General features: G+C 38.5%; 2 protein-coding genes and 1 pseudogene across 2 annotated transcripts; all 3 read right to left on the bottom strand.

Moving 5' to 3' along the window:
• Positions 1-5,685: 5,685 nt before the first annotated feature.
• Positions 5,686-6,611, bottom strand: LOC109061064 (annotated as a pseudogene).
• Positions 6,612-10,230: 3,619 nt separating this feature from the next.
• On the bottom strand, positions 10,231-11,202 carry crygm5 (crystallin, gamma M5). The gene is made up of 3 exons (XM_019078203.2): positions 11,187-11,202; positions 10,718-10,966; positions 10,231-10,641 (listed from the first exon to the last, which is right to left on the bottom strand). Exons 1-3 carry the CDS (start codon positions 11,193-11,195, stop codon positions 10,366-10,368), a joined length of 534 nt encoding a protein of 177 aa, XP_018933748.1. The 5' UTR covers positions 11,196-11,202; the 3' UTR covers positions 10,231-10,365.
• A 1,542-nt stretch (positions 11,203-12,744) lies between these two features.
• On the bottom strand, positions 12,745-13,792 carry LOC109061062 (gamma-crystallin M3). Its single transcript, XM_042731312.1, has 3 exons — positions 13,739-13,792; positions 13,221-13,460; positions 12,745-13,081 (listed from the first exon to the last, which is right to left on the bottom strand). The coding sequence occupies exons 1-3, from the start codon at positions 13,745-13,747 to the stop codon at positions 12,806-12,808; spliced, it is 525 nt and encodes a 174-aa protein (XP_042587246.1). The 5' UTR covers positions 13,748-13,792; the 3' UTR covers positions 12,745-12,805.
• Positions 13,793-18,253: the final 4,461 nt, after the last annotated feature.

The following is an 18,253-nucleotide window of genomic DNA, read 5'->3' as shown; positions in this document are numbered from 1 at the left end:
GTTAGGCAATTCCTGACTGTGCAAGTTGTCATAGAGACCATCATAGGATAAACATACATGCTTTTGTAATTTTCCTGCCAATTGTTCTTCAAATGCCTTTTATCTTACCTTTGTGGGTATAATGTACTACATTTTTGGTACAAATATTGTAGATTCAAATTTGAATGTCAAATGTGTGTTAACTTTTTAACGTCTTTTTTGGAGTAAGAATTTATCTTATTACCACATACTGTATAGTATGTATGTACTGTATGCAGATTTTTCCACCTTTGCCCAATTTTCTGTTCTATTCACTAGTATAATAAAACCTTTAAGGCAAAATTGCATAACTGTTGTCTGCTTTCACTCTACAGTCCTCATGTACTCTAAGCTGAGCCCAGAACAGACAAGTAGAGTAATAGAAATGCAGAAACATCTCTTGGAACACGTCTTGTCCAGTCCTTTTGTAAGGAATTTTTGCCTTTATTTAGATAGGACAGTGTAATGACAGGAAGTGAAGTGGGAGAGATAGAGGAGGTGGGATGGGGAAAGGTCCACAAGCCAGAATATGAACTCGGGACACCCGTTGCTCCACGCCACTATATGTCTGTGTGCACTGCCCACAAGGCTATCAGCGCCGACTGAAACTGACTGTTGTATAAAACAAGAATGCTACTTTTGTGTTAAATATTTGTATTTATATTAATATAACAGAGGGTGTATAAATTAGTTTGTAAACAAATCTTTGTTTCTCATTAAAAAAAAATGTAATTCAATCAACTGCATCAGACGGTCGCTGTGTTACCATTAGCGATTTTGCAACATTATATACAATATACTTTAATCAGCAACAACATTAGAGCCACTGACAGGTGAATGGCATGTGTCAAAGGGTGGGATATATAAGGCAGCAAGAGAACAATCAGAATTCTTGAATTTCACGTTTAAAAGTAGGAAAAAGCAAAAAGTGACTTTGACAAGTGCCAAATAGTAATTGTTAGTAATATCTAAAACTACAAGTCTTGTGGGGTGCTCCTATTATACAGTAATTACTACCAAAAGTGGTGCAAGAAAGGAAAACCGGTGAACCAGCTTAATGGTCATGAGCTCCCATTGCTCATGCAGAGACAGTGTTATGCTCTGGGCAATGTTCTGCTGAGAAACCTTGGGTCCTGGCATTCATGTGGATGTTTTGACACGTACCACTTATTGTAAGATTGTTACAGACCATGTACAGTACACCCCTTCATGGCAACGGTGTTTCCTACTGGCAGTAGACTCTTTCAGCTGGATAATGCACCCTGCCACTCTGAATAAAAAATTGTTCAGGAATTATTTGTGGAACATGGCAAAGAGTTTCAGGTGTTGTCCTGACCTTCAAATTCCCCAGCTTTCAATCTGATTCAACATCTATAGGATGTGCTGGACCAACAAATATGATCCATTGATGTTGCCACAAAGCCCCTGCAGCCAATCTCCACCGGATATACCAATGCATTCTGTCCCTTTTGTTGAGCATTCAACTGCCATTTCTGCATATTGAAACCTCTTCCTCTAATTTGCCTTCTCAATAGCATCCTCCCAGGGTACTGTCAATTAAATAAAAATATACAATGTGCAGGGTGCTGGACCACAAAACCAGGTCTTGGCTGGTACTGACAATTTTGGATGGAACAATGAGTTGCTGACCCACATCAGCCAACATTTTCCAGTCCCAGGCTCCTTTGAGATGTACAGCCCTGGTCAATGAAGGAAGCTCTCCCTGTACCTTCTGCCCTTCCCAAATGAATAGTACTGCTTCAGTGGTGCTTGATGTCCTGAAGAGCAGGGTATTGCTGGCTATTCTTTTCGCCTCAGTCACTGTAGCCAGGCATTTAAGCCTCAGTATGTTTCAATATGTACCTCCCAAGGACAGGCTTACCTTTAAAAGCTGATTCTACTTGCCTCAACTTTCCACAATTCCCTACTGCTAATTTTCTTCTTCTCTATGCTCTTCCAGTTCCACTGTTTATACTGGGCTTGAGTGACTGCTTTAGCATGCATTGCTGCCTCTTCCTGATGTTGGAAATTCAGGACTATCAGTTTTCGCTGCGCTGAAGGTGTAGCCTTGTTCCACCAGGGTCTGCCCTGACACAGACCCAACCCTCCTCTTCCCTGTTGAACATGGTCCACGATGTCAGGGTGCTGGGTTGCTGATTGGGACTGTTATCACTGAACTTTTGGGACTCGGGACTCTGAGAGGTTCATTTCTAACCCTGCTTTGGTGCATTTAAACTCATACCAGACTTGAGATTGGTAGTTGGAGAGAATGAAGTGCCCGTACTGAGCAACACTACTTCATCTTGTCATCTTGGAGCACCTAACCATTTCTTTATATAGGAGCTTATGATTCTCTAAATTTTCTCGACTTGTGTGAGGGGAATGTCAACCATGGTTAGAGGCCAAATCAGTCTGGGCAGCAGGCCAAATTGTAGGCACCAATTCTTTAGCTTTCTAGGCAGAATAGCCTAATGATCTCAAGACTCCTGCCTACATTCTTTGTTTACTCTCTTTAAGGCTTGCATCCTAGCATTTTCCAAGGCTTTTCATTGGCTTTTCCAGTATTGTTGGGATGAAAATGACATTGAGGTCTTTCTTCTTCCTCTTGATTATCTGTCATGTCTTCATGTGATATAACTCTGCAGCTCAAAGTACCCTATACTTCAGTTTTGGAATGCAGTGAAATATGAAACTTTTTTGCATCCGCATGTGCTTTCATTATACAGCATTCACCTGCGTATAAATTGAAGTCAATGGAACGAAAAGTCAAAGTGTAGTGTGACCACCCCTTTTTTTATGTAAAAGTGGGCTTGACCATTTTTACCATGAATGTGCAAGGGTTCTAATGTCAGCCACTTCCAGATACTTTAACAGCCAATTACTACTTGATTTTTCAAACTGATATGTTATTTTCTGATCATAAACACTCTTGTTTATAGCAAAAATTGTTTTACTGTTTACTGCATTTTCTTCTTCTCAAATACAAGGCTGACAACCATATTCTGCTGCTGTGTTTTGTGAAAATGAATTAGACTTAAATTATTCAGGCGTGGAGCATTTCTCTATAAACAGAAGCTGAGTTTGCTAAGAAGGGGTGTTGAAAAACAACATACCATCAAATACTATGATCATCCAGAGATTAACCATAGGGCCAGTTGTGTACAAAGGGACTCAAGCTGTAACCAGGTTTTTTTCTTTCTCCCACAAGTAAATCCAATTACAAACATCTACATAACTAGACACCTTTTTAGTCAGGTTTTTAAAGAAATACAATTATTTGGATAGAATTCACTGGATGTGTCATATAATCAGCAAAGGGAGAATGTTTGTGCAGAGGTTGCACTAAAAATAATCATTATCCAAATATAATGTCATAATATATATTATGTCATTTTTTAACTAAATGATTCTGGAAAAAGCAATCAGACTCTCTGCTCATTTGAAATCTCACTGTTGCTATTGTAGTGGTATGATATTCACTCTATGTACATGGCATGGTATTATATTGATTTAAAATATCCATACTAGGGCTGAGCGTGTTAATTAATTAACGCCGACAAATATTTTATCGCATATTAACACAGTTTTTTATTATTATTATTATTATTTTGAAAGCATGTTGTTTTCTGACTCTGAATTTACATACAGACAAACCATGGGTCACAGGACAATTGGGATGTTGATCAGTACTGACTTGGGATGAGCGTCTCAACCAATGAGAGCATATGGGTTGGGCCTAACATAACACACTAAAATTATTTAGACTAAGTATCAACATTCACAAGCCACTGTTATTTTTAACAGAAAATAATGCAACAAGCTTGTAATCATGACTTCATCAGTGGGAAACAGGAAGTTTCCGATAGCACGTGAAGACAGCAGAGAAGCGCTCTCGCTCAGCACAGTGGAGTGCATCGTTTTGTAAATTTGTGGTTTATTATTTTGAGTCATTTGGGACGCGGTGACACACTGCCCTCTCGCAATATATATATACCATAGACTGTATAAAAACATGGACATAGTGTCCGTGACGTCACTCGTAGATTCCTGAAGAGCTTTTTGAAGCACAAAGTGGGCGGCGGCGGCCGTCGCTATCTTGGCAGCGCGTCACCGTGCGTCACTCCCGGATAATCGAAAATGGGCAAAAAGGCGGGAGCTGGTTGCTTAAGCCATGCCCACCTAGCATGGCGGCAGTGCCAGCAGCGGCAATCCACCTGTCACTATAGTGCCCACGCCCTTAATTATGCAGAACTTTATGGCTTAATATAATTTAAACGGATGAGTTAAAAAAATTCACGCCCCTCACAGTTGTCACGAAGGGCAAAATTAGCTATATAAACCAAAATAATTTTTTGTATCAGGCTGTAAAGATGTTTTTTTTTATGCTGTAAAGTTGGGCATTTTAACATGGGGAGTCTATGGGATTGACTCCCTTTTGGAGCCAGCCTCCAGCAGGCAGTTGTTGACTTGCAGTTTTAGTCACTTCCGTGTTGGTTTCAAGAGACAGAGTGGGAGGTTGCCGCTTGATATATACGCAATCATGCTGCACGTATCAGAAGTTCTGCGCTCTGGCGCAGTTAGCACTCACACTACATGTGTACTGCGCCTGAGCCCAACTAAACCGTGCTCTAGTCCACCTCTTCCAACCTAGCCAGGGACGGCTAAACGAACCACGCCCGTGGTTAAGATTGTCTAGTGTGAGTAGGCTTGTACTGAGTACACCCTTATTCTCCCGCATCCTGCACACACGATTCTCTACCCACTCACTACCGCACTCGCCCATCAAGTGTTGTCTCGCGCCGCACTCTGTTGAGTTGGGTCCCGCAATAGTGCAGGTCTCTACTCGGAAGGTGCCCATTATAATGTTATGATCGAGGCTCTGGACTTTGAGCATAACTTGTTTTTCTATATCAAACTATAAAATATTTTCTATAAAAACATTAATGTCCTGGCAGTGGCAAATGGTTTTATATCTAATTTGATTACATTACATTAATAAGTTGAGATTTACAAGAAATATTTTAACTGCTACTATGTAAAAGAATTATTACACTTTTGCTCATATAGCAGTAGTTTTAAATGAAAAAAGTGCACAATGCACTACTTTTGAATTCATTATTGAATTTTGTGCATAACAATGCGATTAAACAATTAATCGCAGAAAATAATGCAATAAATCGCAATTTTAAAAGATTTGAATCGTTGCCCAGCACTAATCCATACATAATTGTATTGGAAGGAAATGTTATTTTATTAAATGGATAAAGTATCCATTTGTAGTATCTGTATTTTCTAAAACATAATTTTTATTGGTGGTAAATTGTGAAACAAATTTGTTAATGATCATTAAAAAACAGGCTAATAAAATATAGACTGAAAATATATAGAGAGAAAAATAGCAATTCTCATGTTCTTTATGAAAATGTTAATATTCAGAAACTGCATGTTATTTGAAGTCTTCCACATGCATTTTGTTTTAATGTTAGTATAATAGTATTTTTATTGTTTAAAATGTACTAGTTAATCACTGTTCTTGTCAGAGAGGATAAATTATGCTTCCTGTCCATGGTATCAGTATATATATATATATATATATATATATATATATATATATATATATATATATATATATATATATAAACATAAAAACAGTAGTGTCAAAAATTAATTTAGACAAATTTTATTGAAACACTGGAACACTAGTAACAAGAATCCATGATACGCCTCATGCTCTGGAATCTCATGCCACCCATATTACTGAAGCTCCTGTACTCTCCAGGCCTGAAGTACCACATCCTGCCTCTGTAGTGGGGCTGCTCATAGAAGAGCCAGTGGCCGTCCATCACATGACAGGACTGGCAGTGAGACATGTGGTAGCGATCCATGATGCTGTCACAGTCATCCATCATCTCGTACATCTGACCCATGAAGTTCTCCCTCTCATAATCCTCATTCTGTAGGATCCCCTGTACTGTAGTGGGAGAGAAGACAATTATATTTATGTTTAACAGGCTGAACTTGTGGGATCAAATGTAAAGAGGCCCAAATGTGTTCACTTTCTCATGTACTATGATGATAACATTTTCAAATACATTCAAATATTCATAGAACTCACCATAGGGATCATACGGCAGGACCTGATGCATTCACTCATTCCAAACATAGATATGTAATCAGCGTATTCGCCCCTCCTAAAGAAATACTGATTTCCCATGTAGTTGGGACGATCGTACATCATCCAACATCCACTCTCCACTCTGCAAGAGTGACAGCGGCTCATGTAGGAGGAGAAGTCAGCACAGTCGCTCGTGCACTCATAAGAGCGACCCTGGAAGTTCCTGTCTTCGTAGAAGATAACCTAAAAAGTCCAAGTTATTATTTTATTGATTTAAAGTTTTTAATTAGGAAAATTTGTTGCATTTATGCATTCTATATAATTTTAAGATAACTTTATGCATTACATACTCTCAGCAGTTTTTTATTTTAAGTATTTTCAGTTTGCGAGTTGTTGCAACTTTAGATCACATAACTTACTTTGCCCATGGTCACAGTTGTGCAAGTTGCTCCTCAGGACTGAGTGGATCTGCCAGCTACACTGACACAGTCTGTTTGAAGCGCTCACTTTTATACCAAAGAATATGTGCTCTGCATTGTGAGTAAGCTCCTGACCCAGCAAAAATACATGGAGGCTCTAATGAAAAGTGAGATCTATGGGGATATTTGTCAGCATGAGTGGTACAGTTGTGAGTGGGCCACACAATTTCCTTTCTAGATGTGAAACGATAGAGAATTCACTGTACATGTAAATTACTTAATATATATATATATTTAAAATGCTTATTAACAAAACATTGTTCAGTGGTAAGACAACTTATACACTATGCGATGAACATGAGTTTAATGATTTTGTTTATTTATTTATTTTATTTTTTTATCCTGTCTGGAATTTTCCATTTTGTAGCCAAGTTTGCACACCCTTAGGAAACTGGTAGTAGCAATCTATTGATACCTTTCAATCAATTATATTTTAAAACAGTATATGTAAGGGATAGAGTGCATCCAGCTGGTTGTTATTGCAGAATATACAGTACCTTTGCAGGGTTTTAGGACCCAGGCACTAGTGAAGTGTTACAGTGTTTAAAAGGTTTGGTCTGAAACACTTTCATTTTGCACATTATTGCCAAACAAAATGTTATTTTTCAGAGTAAACTGAACAAAAAATAATGAATGTGATAAGACAAAATAACTAAATTAAAGACATTTTTGTCAACAAAATAAAAAAACGAGCACTGATTTGCAAAGTTCCCACCTCACTTATGGTGTAGTGTTCAGGTTTAAGCTGTTAGATCAACCCAAGTACTGAGCTTTGAGCTATCACCACTGTGTGGTTGAGCAAGACAATGAACTCCAGTTCACTCCAGGGGGTCTCTGTAAATGTATTGTACTATACTGTGTCCATGATGTGTAAAAATAACTGTGGTATCATCTGCATCTCGAGTAGTTTGACAAACTGTTCCCTACAAGTGCTGTCACTTCTGTAGAAGGAGTAAAGAAGAAGAGCAGTCATCTGGGGGTGCCCCAGTACTAATAATCATTAATAACAGTTATTGGTATACATTGATCAGATGTAGCATTAAAACCACATGCCCTAATATTGTGCAGATCCCCTTATGCCATCAAAACAACTTTGGTGCATCGAAGCATGGACTTTATTTGACCTCTGAAAGTGTCCTGTGGTATCTGGAACCAAGACATTAGCAGCAGATAGAGACTTGCCTTTAAGTCCTGCAAGTTGGGAGGTGGGGACTCTTTGGACCAGATTTGTTGGTCCTGCACATCCCATAGATGCTCAATTGGATTGAGAGCTGGGGAATTCGGAGGTCAAGGCAACACCTTGAAATCTTTGTTATGTTCCTCAAACTGTTCCTGAGTAATTTTTGTAGTGTGACAGGGTTCATTATACTGCTGAAAGAGGCCACTGCCATCAGGAAGCACCATTGTACTTTCAACAGTAGACAGGGGTCATCATGGGCACTCTGACCAGTCTGTGGCTACCTAGCCCCCAAATCAGCAAACTGTAATGCACAGTGTCTTCTTACATCTTTCTGTCGTGGCCTGCATTAAGTTTTTCAGCAGACTGTAGCTCCTCTGTGTGATTGGACTAGACCCGCTAGCCTTCACTCCCCACCTGCATAAATGAGTCTTTGGCACCCGTAACCCTGATACTGTTCACCAGTTGTCCTTTCTTTCAGGTCCACACAAAGACATTTTGTGTACCCCTTTCATAATTATTCATAAAATTTAGTTACATACTGTTGAACATGTTTTAATTACTCTAATTAACACTATACACTAGGCTGTTATACCAATTTAATGAAATCATTATCAACAAAATCCATCTTACCATTTATCAAAATTGCAATTACAAAATAATGTTATGAGTTTAATATTGTAAATATAACATTATGAACACAGAAATATGAAACACTGAGAAAAATGACACTATTATATATGTATGTATTTGTAAAGAATCATTCATTCAACCAATTTTTTCAAACTGGCTGATTTATTTATGAACAAAGTAAGGGACCATTGTGTTTATGAAAGGGTCATTGAATCATTGACTCACTTGAATTGTTCACAAACGCTTAATTATTTGGGAATGAAACACCATTCTGTGTTGCTGAGATACGGGTAGCATAACCCACTATTTTAATTTTTTTTAAAATAGAGCAAAAACAGTCCAAATTTACATTGTTGTGTGTAAAATTTGTCATTTAATGTAACTCTCTTTAAAATGAGTCTCGAGACTTCTGGTTATGGGGTGTGCAGAGTAGTCGTGTGCTTAGCCTGCTCCCGCTGTTTTATTTTTTAGTTTCTTGTTAAACCTTTCTTTTTTTATCTGTAGTGCCAACAAAGTTTCATAAATATGCTGTAATTTTTTGGATCGCCTTTTGATGTCTAAAGCTAAAGGAAAACTCGCAGAAAAGGTTTCAAATCCTCAGTCGAGTCCCTTGCTTTTATGCTGGATAGCATTCAATCAGCTATTAACGATCACGGATGACACATTGATACTCTCAAATTTAACGCCACTTAAGACCAATGGCTCCAGCAACTTGAGGGCCCCTACTGCGCGTTGCAGAAAGTCAACGATCTGCCAAAACACAAAGTACCTGATCTGGAGGCTTGCAGCAAACGTCCAAAAATTCAGATCATTGGATTACCTGAATCGATTGAAGGCCCTCATCCATCAGCGTTTTTCTCTCAATTGCAAATTGATGTGCTTGGTCCAGAGGTCCTTACTTCGCCCCCTGAGGTACAGTAGATAGAGCGCATCAGAGTCTCACTCCCAAGCCTGCGCCTGGAGGAAAACCGCGACCCTTCATCTTGCGTTTTCATCCATTTCAAGTTAAAGACCTTGTAATCCGCGAGGCTCGCAAACGGGGCATCCTGCAGTATAAGAGCCATACGATTTGCATGTTTGATGACTACAGCTCTGATGTATTGAATAATGTAAGTCATTAGTGTGTATGGCCACATGCCTATATGCAAGCTCCAAGACAGTCTGTGGTGCTTTTTTGTGACTTCAGATGCCCCGATACATAACATTGCAGAGGTTCTCAGTTGGACTCAGGTCTGAGGAATATGAGTTTTAGTCAGTGGCATCAATGTCTTTGTCATCCAGAAGCTGCCTATACACACTGGCCATATGAGGCTGGGCATTGTCATGCATCAGGAGGAACACAGGGCCCACTGCACCAGTGTAAGGTCTGACAATGGTCTGAGGATTTTCAAAACTGGTCTTAAGAATAAGATCACACATACTGTATTTACATTATTGAAAGTAGTCGATTGGTAAACCTTTAAAGACTTTTTTAATTTATGCTTTTTTAAGACTTTTTACATTCAACAAATTTAAACTCTCTATTGTCAGTTGCTGTTGTCAAATATATATATATATATATATATATATATATATATATATATATATATATATATATATATATATATATATATATATATTTTACATTTTATTTTACAATCTCCTGGCAAAGAGATCTGTATACATCTGTATATTTCTTAAAAGCAATGAACCTTATCATCACACATTAGACGATCAACAAAATGAGATGTTACTGTAATGAATCAGATGCATGTTAATCAACATTTGGTAGTACAGCTTCCACAAACAAAAGCTGGTTTTGTCATACATTTTGTTCAAACATATGTGGAGAAATTGACAATATACTGTAGATCCTTGGCACATTCGCGAGTTAAATGTCACAACATTTCTTGTTGGGAAACTATATAGAAATGTGTTTTCGTTCTTAGCAAGTGTAATTTCTTCTAACAGGACTCCATGATGCGTCTGATGGAACGAATTTTCACTGGGCCTAGACCCATATTATTAAAGCTGCTGTACTCCCCTGGCCTGATGTATATCATTCTGCCTTCGAAATTGGGCTGTTCATACAGAAGCCAGTGGCCATGTGTGACATTGCAGGACTGGCAATCGGCCATGTAAAAACGTTCCTGGACTGATTCACAGTCATCCATCAGCTCGTACTTGTGTCCGACAAAGTTCTCTCCTTCAAAGATTCTCATTCTGAACGTTCCTTTATGCTGCAAGAGAAAAAAATCATTGTTTAGTAATTAAATTGCATCAATTTAATGTATATATATATATTTATAGAATTACCATAGGGATCATTCTGCAAGATCTGATGCAGTCACTGTTGCTTGCTCCCATGATCCACTGGTTATCAGGATAGTCTCCTCTTCTTACCAGCATTTGGTAACCCATGTAGTTGGTGAGCTCATAGAGCATAAAGCAGCCGCTTTCCACCCTACATGAGCAGCAGCGGCTCAGGTATGAGGTCACCTCAGGACAGTCACCGCTAGTCTCATAGTTACGACCCTGGAAGTTTCTGTCCTCATAGAATATTATCTGGAAAGTATAGTGACAAAAGACATGCTTACAATGGATATGCTACTCTTTGTTGTTTACTTTGCTTGTTAATCCATTTAAAAAGTACACTGTCCTTGTATTCCTCCAATAATAGCCGACATTGTAAAATCAATGTTGATCTTATTTCAGATGTGATTTGATCTAAGTGTTAATCCCATTCAAAACCACATTTATCTTCTTCAGCATAGTAATCTCCTACCTTTCCCATGATTTTGCATTTGTTTCTATAGTGCCAGTGTTTTACTGTGATGCTTTTATACTCAACTTGATTGCTTAAAATCTATAGCCCATTGTTTGAACTCCTTACTCAGCAATTCTATTTCTTTCTAAACTAGTCTACAAGTAGTTACCAGAACTGTTTGCACCTATACCCTGTGCCAACTGTGGCTTTTCTTGGTTGTAGAGCAGGTGGAGGAGGACAACTGGTCCACTATTGTGTCATTCATTGTACATTTGAAACAGAATAGAGTAGAATAGAGAGAATAAAACAGAGACATATATTTCAGTAATAAATTGTTTTGTAAGGTTTCTTTCCTAAAACTGACATTGTCAAGCATATCAGTCCAGCCTTAAGGGGACACTGGTAACTGAAGATCTCCTAGTGCCATACTGGATTATATTAGTTTATTATCTTTATTATCTATTATCTATTATCTGTTATGTTGGTGTCTGTTTAATGTTTTCATTTGAGACTGGGAAATTAAACTAAAAACAGAAAGATTGCTTCTTTTCATTTGTGTGTAGGATGTGTTGATTATTCAGAAGTGTATTTCACAGTACGATACACTATCTTTACACCGTGATACACAAGTATTGTTTTACATGCATGCAGACATAAAAATAACCAATGCCTTTTTTTGCCCATGTCAATTTTTATGTAATATTTTGAGGGTTTTTTTACCTTTATTGGACTGGAGATTCTAAGAAGAGAGGAGAGAAAGGAACAGGACTGGCAAAGGACCTCTACAACTTGTGTCACCTGAGGCACATGTCAGAGTGCTTCCCACAAGGCCAATGCCCATGAGCATTTTGGTAATACAACACAATCAATATTGGTTGTAATGTCACGGCATGAACATTCAGTTGTCTGCATGACATTTAACTAGAATTATTTGTATATAAATCTTTAGAATTCTGTTTGGTATGTATACTGATTTTATTGAGTCTTTTCACAGCAGATGTTAGCCCCTTTCACACATACAGGCTTTACTGGTAAATTAAATTAGAGATCATGTGTAAACAGGACCTTTTCAAAAATACTGGCAAATTCGTTCTGGCAATTTACCAGTTTGCAAAATTGAAATATGACCAGTAAATTACTGGTAATGTAGTTTGTGTGAAAGCAGAACGTCTACTCTGGGCCAAACATAACATTCTGATGCAGATCAATCATTTATTCCGCACTATGTAGTTTAGTTTGAAGTTGGCTAATATGATGTCTCTAGGCCAAAAGCGGCTGAATTAATGTAAACATTTGACACAAAAATGAAAACATCAGAAACCCCTCCATGCTTACAAACCCAACATTTCCTGTTGATGATGTCACAGAATTTACCGGTACTTTTCCTGTGTGAACAGCACATTTTTATATTTACTGGTAAAGTCGCTCCAGTAATTTTGCAGCAATTTACTGGTATTACTGTGTGATAGCGGCTAATGATTTATTTGATATGTTTCATTTCCATTGGTTTGCATCCTTTTGGTACAATGATGGCAGACCTCAAAAGTGGTGAAAATAGACCAAGACAACAGAAAAATGCATGGTGAGAAATTTATTGTTTATGATTATGTTATCATTTATAGTTTCAGACTGTGAATTTAACACAAGTCCATGATTCTTCTAACAGAGCTGAATTTGACATTGCTGTATCCCATATCCCTGAAGCTCCGGTACTCTCCAGGTCTAAAGTATAGCATTCTGCCTCTGTAGTGGGGCTGCTCATACATGAGCCAGTGGCCGTCCATCACATGGCAAGACTGGCAGTCGGACATGCGATAACGGTCCACGAAGGAATCACAGTCATCTGTCAGATCATACATCTGACCTCCAAAGTTCTCCCTCTCGTAGATCCTCATTCTGTAGGGTCCCCTGTACTGTTAGATGTAAAGAAATGTATTGACTCAGTCTGATTCAATGCATTTCTAATTCAATACAGTCTGAATAATTGAGCAATTTAACTATTATTATTAAGGATTAAAATTATAATATTATTATTGTTTTATTTTTTGTTACCTGAGGAACCATGCGACAGGACCTGATGCCATCACTCATTCCCATGCGCATGTAATCCGCATACTCGCCCCTCCTCATAAAGAACTGGTTTCCCATGTAGTTAGGACGGTCATAGACCACAAAGCAGCCGCTCTCCACTTTGCATGAATGGCAGCGGCTGAGGTAGGTAGACATATCAGAGCAGTCACTGCTGCACTCATAGGAGCGACCCTGGAAGTTCCTGTCCTCGTAGAAGATGATCTGCAAAGAAAAAAATGTGAATATAACGTGAATATTAAAATATGAGTGGTCTCTCTGTAAACAGTAACCTTTAACATTTGAAGTAACTGGCTTTTTTGGCTTGCATTACACAACAGGTATTTGTATTAGAGCTTGTTTATGTAGCAAATGTTGAATATAATTGCCTAACCGTTTCCACAAAAAAAAAAAAAAGCCATCTTTGCATTTATTAAATTTATGGAGGATTTTGCTGTTTTTGGCAGCTCTACTCTGCTGGATTAAGGCCACCCTATACATACCTTGCCCATGTTTGCTAGTCTTCGTGGGATTCTGTCCAGTTGCTGTCTGTCTGACTGCTGCCTTTTATACTTTATAGGCTGATAATAGTTTTTGTTATTCAAATAGCCTGGAACCTGATGATCAAGCAGGTCTGTGATTTCTGTTAATTTAAATTGTGCAATCACAGCCTACATGAAACAAATAGAGTGAAAGACAAACAGAAAGATAGAGTGAGAGAGAGACAGCAAATGAGAGTGAAAAAGCAAGAGAAATCATGTCAGCCGAGAGTTACCATGTCTGAAGAATTCCTGAAGTAGCAAACATTTTCCAAGTACTTGAAAAGTAGTTCTTGTTAGTCATCATAAAGAATCTTTTTTAAAAATAAATCTAAATAAATGTCACGTTCATGTCAAATGAATTTTTTTTATGTAATTAAAAAAAAAATAGATCAGCAGGTAGTGTGCTTTAAAAGATTTTAGATTTCCCTTCACATACTGTAACTGTAGCGATTTCAACAGTTCTACCAAGAGAAGTCACTAGAAGTAGCAATGATTTAAAGCAAAACTTTATGTAAATGTGTATGAAAGTAAACTTTTGTTTTTTGTTTATATTCAGTATTTGCCAAATCTCTAATGTATCAGCTTTGACATAATACACCCCATATTAGTCCTTTTTAAGTCCCCCTTTTCCCGTTCTGCACTTTGAAGTAGCATTTGATTGCAGTAACATTATTTGAAATTTATAGGTTATTTAATGCCTTCTTAGACATTATGTAAGTATGTTTGATCAAACTCTGTGTCTAACATGTGGAGAAAACTGTCCGAGGTGTTTGAAGCACAGCTTTCACCCTCTGCAAATAAAATTAGTTAATAATAAAGTGTGATGGCTTTAAAAGGCAACTATGTCTTACACACAAAGGTTTGCAAAAAAAAAAAAAAAAAAGGTGGTTTAAATGTCAAGAAGAACTATTTATAGTACAATTACTTTTGACCAATAGGTGGTGCTGTTACCAAATTGATAGGCATTTGTCATGGCATTGTGGCACTGATTAAAAAATATTTAATGTAGGCCAAATCCTAGTAAATGTGTTAACTTATTACAGGTTCAAAAAAGTATATTATTGACTAAACTGAAAATGGCGACACACTGTACAGTGTGTCCATCACTGGAAACATGGGCTTTATTGCATTACCAATAATTAAAGTAATCTAGGATCGGAAAGGATGTGTGGCATTCCATACTTGGAATTTGTGCTCTGCATTTAATAATAATAATAATAATAATAATTCCTTGCATTTATATAGTGCTTTTCTGGGCTCTGAAAGCGCTTTACATAGAAGGGGGGATCTCCTCATCCACCACCAGTGTGCAGCATCCACCTGGATGATGCGACAGCAGCCATATTGCGCCAGAATGCCACACACCAGCTTTTTGGTGGAGAGGAGACAGAGTGATGAAGCCAATCAGCAGATATGGGGATGGTTAGGAGGCCATGATGGTCAGAGGCCAATGGGCAAATTTGGTCAGGATGCCGGGGTTACACCCCTACTCTTTCTCGAAAGACATCCTGGGATTTTTAATGACCACAGAGAGTCAGGACCTCGGTTTGACGTCTCATCCGAAAGACGGTACTTTATGTCAGTATAGTGTCCCCGTTACTACACTGGGTTAGGACCCACACAGACCACAGGGTGAGCACCCCCTGCTGGCCTCAATAACACCTCTTCCAGCAACAACCTAGTTTTCCCAGGAGGTCTCCCATACAGGTACTGAGCAGGCTCAATCCTGCTTAGCTTCAGTGGGCAACCAATCTTGGGCTGCAGGGTGATATGGCTGCTAGTATGCACCCATCCAAGTGCATACAACAGCAGTGAGTAGGGAACAAACTCACACACACCCAGAGCAGTGGGCAGCCAATGCTGCGGCAACCGGGGAGCAGTTGAGGGTTCAGTGACTTGCTCAAGGGTCTCATCTCAGTCGTGGTATTGAGGGTAGAGAGAGCGCTGGAAACTTACTCCCCCCACCGACAATCCCTGCCAGTACCGAGGTTCATACCCGCAGCCTTTGGGTTACAAGTCCAACTCTCTAACCATTGGGCCACGACTGCTAATGATGCTAATTAATTCATAAATCGCTGTAAGCATATATCATATACAGTAAACTACCATTCACAAGTTTTTGAACTCTACTGATACTTCAGTGTCACATGATCCTTCAAAAATCATTCTAATATGCTGATTTGCTGTACAAGAAATATGTATTATTATTATTATTATTATTAATATTTGAAACAGGATTTTAGGATTCTTTGATGAATAGAAAGATCAGCATTTATCTGAAATAAAAAGCTTTTGTAACATTATACACTATACCACACTAAAATTATACACTATACCACACTATACCAAGCATCAACAAGTGTTGACATTTCCCAACATCACAGCAGTAATGACTTTATGAACTACTTTACTTCTAAAGTCGATACTATTAGAGATAAAATTGTAACCATGCAGCCATCAGCTACAGTATCACATCAGACAGTGCTCTATAGATCCCCTGAGGACAGTTCCACTCATTCTCTACTATAGGAGAGGAAGAATTGTATAAACTTGTTATATCATCTAAACCAACAACATGTATGTTAGACCCTATTCCATCTAAGCTCCTAAAAGAGGTGCTTCCAGAAGTCATAGATCCTCTTCTGACTATTATTAATTCCTCATTGTTATTAGGATATGTCCCCAAAACCTTCAAACTGGCTGTTATTAAGCCTCTCATCAAAAAACCACAACTTGACGCCAAAGAACTAGTTAATTATAGACCGATCTCGAATCTCCCTTTTCTGTCCAAGATACTAGAAAAGGTAGTATCCTCACAATTATATTCCTTCTTAGAGAAAAATGGCATCTGTAAGGGTTTCCAGTCAGGATTTAGACCGTATCATAGTACTGAGACTGCTCTCCTTAGAGTTACAAATGACCTGCTCTTATCATATGATCGTGGTTATATCTCTGTATTAGTGCTATTGGATCTTAGTGCTGTGTTCGACACTATTGACCACACTATTCTTTTGCATAGGCTAGAACACTTTGTTGGCATTAATGGAAGTGCATTAGCATGGTTTAAATCGTACTTATATGACCACCATCAATTCGTAGCTGTGAATGAAGAGGTATCATATCGTTCACAAGTGCAGTATGGAGTACCTCAAGGCTCAGTACTAGGGCCGTTACTCTTCACGCTTTACATGTTACCCTTGGGAAATATCATCAGGAAACACGGTGTTAGCTTTCACTGTTATGCTGATGGTACTCAGCTCTATATTTCTTTGCAGCCCGGTGAAACATACCAATTTGAAAAACTAACGGAATGCATAGTTGATATAAAAAACTGGATGACGAGTAATTTCTTACTGCTAAATTCTGAAAAAACAGAGGTGTTAATTATAGGACCTAAAAGCTCTGCATGTAATGACCTAGAACGCTGTCTAAGGTTTGATGGCTGCTCTGTCAATTCTTCGTCATCAGGTTAGGAACCTAGGTGTGCTATTTGATAGCAACCTTTCCTTAGAAAGCCACGTTTGTTAGCATTTGTAAAACTGCATTTTTCCATCTCAAAAATATATCTAAATTACGGCCTATGCTCTCAATGTCAAATGCAGAAATGTTAATCCATGCGTTTATGACCTCAAGGTTAGACTATTGTAATGTTCTATTGGGTGGTTGTTCTGCACGCTTAGTAAACAAACTCCAGTTAGTCCAAAATGCAGCAGGCTAGAGTTCTTACTAGAACCAGGAAGTATGAACATATTAGCCCGGTCCTGTCAACACTGCACTGGCTCCCTATCAAACATCGTATAGATTTTAAAATCTTGCTTATTACTTATAAAGCCCTGAATGGTTTAGCACTTCAGTATTTGAACGAGCTCTTGTTACATGATAGTCCTCCACGTCTGCTGCGTTCTCAAAACTCTGGCAATTTTATAATACCTAGAATATCAAAGTCAACTGCGAGCGGCAGATCCTTCTCCTATTTAGCGCCCAAACTCTGGAATAACCTACCTAACATTGTTCGGGAGGCAGACACACTATAGCAGTTTAAATCTAGATTAAAGACCCATCTCTTTAACCTGGCTTACACATAACATACTAATACACTTCTAATATACAAATCCGTTAAAGGATTTTTAGGCTGCATTAATTAGGTAAACCGGAACCGGGAACACTTCCCATAACACCCAATGTACTTGCTACATCATTAGAAGAATGGCATCTATGCTCATATTAGTCTGTTTCTCTCTTATTCGGAGGTCACCGTAGCCACCAGATCCAGTCTGTTTCCAAGTCAGAGGGTCACTGCAGTCACCCGGATCCAGTATGTATCCAGCCCAGATGGTGGATCAGCACCTAGAAAGGACCTCTACAGCCCTGAAAGACAGCGGAGACCAGGACAACTAGAGCCCCAGAGACAGATCCCCTGTAAAGACCTTGTCTCAGATGACCACTGGGACAAGACCATAGGAATCAGATGATTCT

This window comes from Cyprinus carpio, chromosome B9 (genome assembly GCF_018340385.1).
Source record: "Cyprinus carpio isolate SPL01 chromosome B9, ASM1834038v1, whole genome shotgun sequence".
In the NCBI taxonomy this organism is placed as follows: Eukaryota; Metazoa; Chordata; class Actinopteri; order Cypriniformes; family Cyprinidae; genus Cyprinus; species Cyprinus carpio.
This window is presented reverse-complemented; position numbering and strand designations above follow the sequence as displayed.

Bases quoted from the DNA above. Each gene is read 5' to 3' on its own strand.
- crygm5 (XM_019078203.2), bottom strand. The intron at 10,642-10,717 runs GTAATTCTATAA...TTTCTCTTGCAG, and splicing joins CTTGCAGAATGATCCCTATG to CATAAAGGAACGTTCAGAAT.
- LOC109061062 (XM_042731312.1), bottom strand. The intron at 13,082-13,220 runs GTAACAAAAAAT...TACATCTAACAG, and splicing joins CCTGTCGCATGGTTCCTCAG to TACAGGGGACCCTACAGAAT.